Source organism: Poromitra crassiceps, assembly GCF_964638095.1.
Source record: "Poromitra crassiceps genome assembly, chromosome: 14".
Classification (NCBI taxonomy): Eukaryota; Metazoa; Chordata; class Actinopteri; order Beryciformes; family Melamphaidae; genus Poromitra; species Poromitra crassiceps.
Genome location: NC_139633.1, coordinates 9,202,557 through 9,210,056, shown reverse-complemented (window position 1 = coordinate 9,210,056; position 7,500 = coordinate 9,202,557). Strand labels below are relative to the sequence as shown.

The 7,500-nt window shown below is 45.0% G+C and overlaps 1 protein-coding gene across 1 annotated transcript in view; it reads right to left on the bottom strand.

Annotated features, from left to right (window-relative positions):
• Nucleotides 1-7,500, bottom strand: part of peli1b (pellino E3 ubiquitin protein ligase 1b) — an 81,058-nt gene that overhangs the window by 9,732 nt on the left and 63,826 nt on the right. Inside the window, exons 4-6 of the mRNA XM_083651110.1 lie at nucleotides 5,660-5,761; nucleotides 4,102-4,299; nucleotides 2,154-2,342 (exon numbers count right to left, since the gene is read on the bottom strand). Of these exons, the coding sequence (XP_083507236.1) occupies nucleotides 2,154-2,342; nucleotides 4,102-4,299; nucleotides 5,660-5,761 (489 nt within the window). The remainder of the gene's footprint in view (nucleotides 1-2,153; nucleotides 2,343-4,101; nucleotides 4,300-5,659; nucleotides 5,762-7,500) is intronic.

Here is a 7,500-nt window from a genome sequence, read left to right as displayed (position 1 = left end):
AAGAAACGTAGCCTACTACGTTGAGCTCGGTACACAGCAAGCAAGCGGAGTATCCACTGTTAGCCAGGTCAGATAACGTTATCGTCGACAATGACGAGCACTTTCTTGTAAAACATACCTGGACTCCAACAAAGAAAGCTTCGGATGGTTTTCTCTCCTCCGAGCGCTCGAGCCACTAACGTCAATAAGACCCGCAGACGTTAACGTAATTCCCTGGAATGCGAGACTTAATGAGCCAGTTACATGGCGTTGCATTCTTAGACATTGCCGTTTGCTGTTATTTGGTACGTATGTTACATACAATTGGCTAAATTATTAGTTAATTCAGAGTTAGATATTGGAGCAGCCAGCCATTTTCTTTTTTTCAGCCGGAAGTCGTGACACGACCACACAACCGGGTCAAATGGGCGTGGCTACATAAGATGAATATAGAGGAGTCGCGACATCTCCATTCACTCCAATGGACCAGTTTTTTTTACTCTCAAGAGTTCGAGGAAGTAAGGTCCTGGATTAAGCAGCCCTGTCGAGTGGCAGCAAAATGGACAGTTTGTGCTGTACTTTGAAAGTTTTTATTTTTGATCAAATTGTACATTATCAGCTTTATTTTAGCATTCAAAAGTAGCGCGAGACCCCTTTCCTGGCTGTTCATTGGCTAATGAGTCACGCATTTTGGTCCCTCCGCTGATGCCTCTCTCTCTCTAGAGGACACTAAACTCTGAACATCACCCAAAGAGAGTGAGGAGTCACCACTTGTGTGGGTCAACATTCAGCACGGCGGTTCAACCCCATCATGCTCTATTACCGTACGTAATGAGAATAGGCGCTTCACATTGACGACTATCTTCACTGTCAATGGACTGTGAAGTAACGAGTGGTTTCTATAGCAGTGCTCACTGCACACACGGTTAACCCTCTCCGGATAGCAAAGGGCAGCTGGAGATAAGAGAGTTGTTAATTTGTGCTGCGCTGGGAGACTTGGCGGGGTGGAGGGGTGGGGGGGTGGGTGAGACATCCGATAAAAAGACCTGCCTACACACTGGCAATGTGCTTCTGGTTGGATGTAACGTCGTGGGAGGCAGGTTTGGATAGGAGAGGAGAAAATTAGACAAAAAGAGTAAGGGGACATTCACACCAAAAGCAGTCAGAACGCTATGAAAATCATGTTGAGAGCGCTTCCATTGTGCACAAAACACAGCGCACGGAGCGGTTTTTTTTTGCGCTCCGTTTTGTTTTCCCCTGTAGTCGCGTGCAGTACAGATCAGAACACAACGACCACAAGGACGGTAACCAGCTGGTTTTGTAGAGAATGAATTGCAGAAAGACGCTGGCAGCTCCAAAAATGCTTTTGGTCTGAATGTCCCCTAAGGGAGAAAAGAGGAGAGAAGAAGAGAGGAGAGGAGAGAAACTAGTAAGGGTGCCTGGTAGTGGAAAAAGTTGCCGGTTCAAATCCAGGCTAAATCCTGTGACATCACTCCCACAGCCCAGCTCCAATCAGACAAAATTGGTCCAGGTGGCCACACTGGGGGTCGGGCTCTGATTGGACATGGTGGTGGGGGGGAGGTATTATCAGTGCCGCGATTGGTGGAGAGGTACTGACGTCATTTGGAGGATCCCCTTACAAGGTCCTGTTACACATTGCTTGACACCCGGGCCGGTTGCCATGGCGACGGCATCCCCATAACCCCCCGGTGGCTGCCAACTGAACTCCCCTGCCTGTCAGTGTGAGGGCTGGTGTGTGAGAGAGCGAGTGAGTAGGAGAGAGAGAGCAGGTGACAAAGAGATACAGAAAGAGACACAGAAAGAAAGAAAAAGAAAGCAAGCAATTCTGCTATTTTGTACAGAAATCACTCGCTTAACTGCATTTTGTGGCGATAATTTGGCCAGTACTATGCCCAACACTCTCTTAAATGTACAATATGAAGATCCTGCAGCAGTTTGCTTCATCCTCACTCTTTATGATCAGACTAACAACTACAACCAACTTATCAAACCTCTCCTTTCTCTTGTTTTCAATGTGGTTGCTGTTGTGAACGGTCAAGCCCCGCCTCTTCTTTGTTGTGATTAGTCCGTGGCTCACAATAAAAAGCGAGCCAACCGCACGTGGTCTTGTTGAAAAAGCGTAAAGTGTGTTACATGTGTGTTGCATGTCTCACCATCTTGCCGCGCTGCTGTGCGGAGCGCGTCTCTCGCAGGGTGAAGACGTTGCCGCAGACAGAGATCTCCCTCCAGACGCCCGGCTTGGAGTCCTGCGTGAAGCCGTGGCGCGGGTGCATCACCAGCACGCCGTTGGTCGTCAGCCCGTCCATCTGCCCGTCCGACGTCTTCCACTTGGCCGCCTTCTCCTGAGGAAGAGCGAGGCGTGGAGGGTTGTGATCAGGAGGGGACGACGACGACAACGACAACAAACACAACTCATGTTGGAGCCGTGAAAGAAATGTCTGGTGAATGTTTTTGTCTCACATCTGTTACCTATCTGTCTTACGTTTACATTTTAAGCATTTCGCTGATGCTTTTATCCAAAACAGCTTGACCAGAGTGACCAGGGGCACGTTTGTTCAGCACCGACAAAACATAGCAAAACGTTTATTTAAACGGAAACGATGGTGCGTTGAACACCCTGTTGTGTTACACAAGTGTTGCAACTAGTATCTGCTGGATCCATTGTGCACACACTGCCTTTTTAATATGGTGGGGTTTAGATACACGTCGCTGCTGATTGGGCAGCACCTCTGACACACCCACCAAATGAGAGACAACATACCTGAAAGCCCTGTTGCACACCGTTTCGAGGAAACATGACATTCAACCCGGAGAGCGTAGCAGAACGGTGCACAGCGTTTTCAGATTGAACGTACCCCCAAGTACAGTATTGTCTTCAGTGTCATACTCAAGAACACATTTTGACAGGACAAATCGGCCCTCTGCTGGCCTCGCCATGAACTGTCTCCGCCGGGAAAGAACGACGATTGCTTCCGATATTAAACCAACAGGTAATTTGGGATAAACTGCGACCAGTTTGCCGCTAAATTGACTCACTTGGGAACCCAGGATCTCTGACATGGCAAACGAGAGTGACTAATACTAGCTGCTGTGTCCAAAACCTGTGAGAAACACAGTTCACTGAGAGGAGTGTAATCGCTGAAGTCCCTTTTCTTTTCTTTTCCAGAGCACAGCTGATTCGTTCTGTCCGTCTTCCTTGTGGTTCTTCCTTTCATCCCCTCTTTCTTACAGTCTTTCTTTTCTCTCTCTCTTTCTTTCCTACTCAAACACATTAGCTTTATACACAGCAATAGGAATTATGATCATAGTTCTATACAGCAAGTGGCGCATGATAAGGAGTACATAGGGTGAACCCGAAAGCCTCAGGAAAGCAGTGGAGCGTGTGACAGCCAAGACGACAGGGCGGCGACCAAAACGACTCGGTGAGTTGGGTGCGTTTGAGAGTGGCACCACCTAAAACTCAAAACAACGCAGATGGCCATAGGGGACATTCACACCAAAAGCGTTTTTTTCAGTCAGAACGCTATGAAAATCATGTTGAGAGCGCTTCCATTGTGCACAAAACACAGCGCACGGAGCGTTTTTTGTGTGCTCCATTTTGTTTCCCCCTGCAGTCGCGTGCAGTACAGATCAGAACACAATGACCACAAGGACGGTAGCCAGCTGGTTTTGTCTGTTTGATGTTGTTCACTGTCAACATGAAAGCCAGATTATTGCCAGTTCTGGCAGCAGCGGAGGTTAGGGGAGGAGAAAAGGTAGGAGGAAAGGAAAAGACGAGCAGCGCGCTTTTCCTCTAATGTTAAACTTTTTTCAGCTTAAAAACGCCCACAGCGTTCCTCCAAAAACAACAGACGCCACCAGCGCTGAAACGCCAGGTGCGTTCATTAAAAGAGGAGCACGTTTAGCGCGTCCTTACATAGAGAATTAATTGCAGAACGACGCTGGCAGCTCCACAAACGCTTTTGGTGTGAATGTCCCCTTACAGTTACGTAGACGCATCTCCGTTGAGGACCAGCTGAACGAAAAGAAAGCAGAGGCCATTTCCCAGTGGGGGTTTTGACAGCATGAAGCGGGTGAGAGGCGCAGAGGTGAGGCCCTCACCCCGAGGAAGATGTTCTTGGAGGAGTCGAAGCCCGCGGCGTAGATGCGCGCGGTGTAGGGCGGCGTGCGCTGGCACATGATGCGGCAGGCGAAGCGGGAGATGGTGCTCTGGACCGACTGGGTGTCTGAGTTACTCTGGCTGCCCGCCACCGTGTCCGTCACCACAAAGTCTATGGGACTCTCTGTCGACCGACCGATCTGGTGGAGAGAGATGCAGAGAGAGAGAGAGAGAGAGAGAGAGAGAGAGAGAGAGAGAGAGAGAGAGAAAGAGAGAGAGAGAGAGAGAGAGAGAGACAGTGTTGTGTAAATGTTTATCCATGTTTCAGCCAAGAAATAAAAAATAAGAGTTCCACCTATGAGATAATATAGGATGAAACTTAAATAATCCCCATGGGAAAATTGGGTTGTTGCTACAGAAAACAGTATTAGGATACAGCAAAGAAAAAGATATAGAATATAAACAAGAAGGGGTTACATAAACATATGTTAATGTTTATGCACAACATATGTCAGATAGAATATATGAATAGTAATGGATTAGATCATTATTAGGATGTGCAGAACTTAGTGTGACAAAGAAAAGAATGAAAGCAGAATATTTATGAGAAAAATCTACCAGAAATATGAAACATATGTACAGAAAAATAGATAACATATGTGCAGAGGGCGTCGATATCATACATGAAGCCATTCCAGCTGTGCTTGATTCAGAGCCAAGGAAGTAGTTGGCAAACTTTTGTGCTTTCTCCTTCTTTTCGTGAACCTTGTGTACGTCGTAGACTATCTTGGAGAGGTTTCAGTCTGCACACCTGTCCATAATAATAACCATGAAGACATTGATAACAGGCGCTTTTCTCGCCCCTGACAGCCTTTGCATCTGGAAACGGTTTTGAGGAAAGCTATCTAAACAAAATTTGGGATTCAAAGACAATTACAAAACAACACTAAGAATATCAGACAATGATGGTGAGTGATGAGTGGCAGCATACGTTATTTTACAATAGAGTACCGTAATTGTAAAATAATAAAACGGATAGTTCCACTCCTTGATTTTGATTGGATAAGCCATGTTCCATGCATGGTTCCAAGTCGTAAAATACACATCACATGCTCATTATATTTCTTCTACAAAATTTCATCACAAAAATGCATGATTTTGATGTCTTTCGATCTTTTGATGCAAAAAAGAATAAATAATTTAGCATGGTACATACAGGAATTGTTTTTCTATACATAGACAGGCTTTTATAATTATGGCTAGTAAAAAAAAAAAAATCTCTATTTGAGGAACAACAATTTTAATGGACTGTTGGAATCTTATATGAACATTCTTAACACAATTTGCAAGCAAAGAAGCAGACACCCTTTCAATATTGCAGATACTCCAATAATTGACTATGATTAATTATGAAAACTAAAATCACATGACACGCTCACACACTTGACTGCGCGGCCCTATTAGCCGCCGCTGCTTAAAGCATGTACCTATGGGGGTGAGTACGCCGCAGTACTGAAAAAGTAATGAGCTGGTAAAACAGTGAAAGCTGAGGCCTGTTACCTGGAACATGTCTGTATTGCTGTCGTGGGTGTACTCCACCACCACCGTCTGGACTCGGGACAGAGTGTAAGAGATGCTATGCTGGTCTTTGTTGCTTATGGCCTAGGGAGGAAAGAGGGAAGGAAGGAAGGAGGGAGGGAGGGAGAGGAGGGCACAGACTTTTACTTTTGATGCTCGTACAGTAAATCAAACACTTAAAATCCACAAGAGGAAAAAAGGGCTGGGTGATATGGACCAAAAATCATATCTCGTATTTTTAGGCTGAATGGGGATACAGTACACAATATATTATATATCTCTGTATTTTTTACAAAGTGGGCTAAATGTATAGTTAGTCAAATACAACCACATTTTACTTCATTTTTATTAAAATAAGATCAAAATAAAATGCTAAGACAGGGTTTCCTTCCCTGACTATTGGTGCTTTGACATGATGAGAGTTCTCATAAATAATCCTCAGTGATGTGGATATAATGACTAAGTGGGTAAAGGCAAATAATAGAACAGCTAATTAGAACAGTGTGGTAAGTTCAGAGAATGACATCACTTTACTGTAATGCAGCCTTGAAATCCAGGAAAAGACAACGCTTATTGCCATATCACAATACTACGATATCCAAAATGTAAGACGATATCTAGTCTCATATCACGATATGGATTTAATATGGATATATTGGCCAGCCCTACTCAACACACGTAACAGAGACACACCTATGACATGTGCTCACTGATGCTTACAGGAAACAATAGAGTGAGTAGAAAGTCTAGATAGACCTAACACAGCTCTAACGTCTGAGCGGTCAAGTCCAGACCACCCACAGGACAGCCAAGGACAATCACTCTTCCAGACACTTTCAATTAGTGAGGCTAAAAGCTTTGCCTGTGTCTGTGTGTTCACGTGTGTGTGTCTGTGTGTTCACGTGTGTGTGTGTTCACGTGCGTGTGTGTGTGTGTTCACGTGTGCGAGCGAGTGAGAGTGTGTGTCCGTTGAGAATCCATTAAGCACAGATGTTAAAGCAAAATGGTTCTCACACAGAGCACACACGTTCTCGCACACACACACACACACACACACACACACACACACACACACACACACTTATAAAAACCTGTTGGTTTAACAGACTTTAGAGGATCTCTGCACGGACTTACAACTGCAGATGGAAGCAGGGTAGACGGACATGTGCTTCGCAGGACTTTGTGAGAAAACGCTCCGTTAGCTTTCACTGGACTTCTCACACTTGTTTCTCCTATAAAGCCTCAGTGTGTTCCAGTTAAACGCTCAGTAAAGAACATTGTTCAAATACCTTTTAAAAGCTTGAGAGAGCCGTATACCTGCTCTGTTCGCCTTTTTCCACCTCTCTTTAGCCGGGGAAGGTTTTGCTGAGCATGCATACTCTTTCAGCATCCTTTTCCTGTCTCGTTGGCTTGGTGTGTGTGTTTGTGTGTGTGCGCACGCGCGTGTGTGTGTGTGTGTGTGTATGTGTGTGTGTGTATGTGTGTGTGTGTTTCATTGTTTGCGGTACTTTAATATCATAGTACAAAAGCAAACACATTTTCACAATAGCTGCTTGTGGAGCTGTAAAAGCTAAATGTACCACATACTGGGTGTGTTTTATCACATCTGCAAAGAGCATGTTCTCCACAAAACTAGAAAATAAAAATAATTTTCTCATTAAGGCCAGTGTGTTTTAGCCTATAGAGTGGCTAGGTCTCATTAAGACCAGTGTGTTTAGCCTATAGAGTGGCTAGGTCTCATTAAGACCAGTGTGTTTAGCCTATAGAGTGGCTAGGTCTCATTAAGACCAGTGTGTTTTAGCCTATAGAGTGGCTAGGTCTCA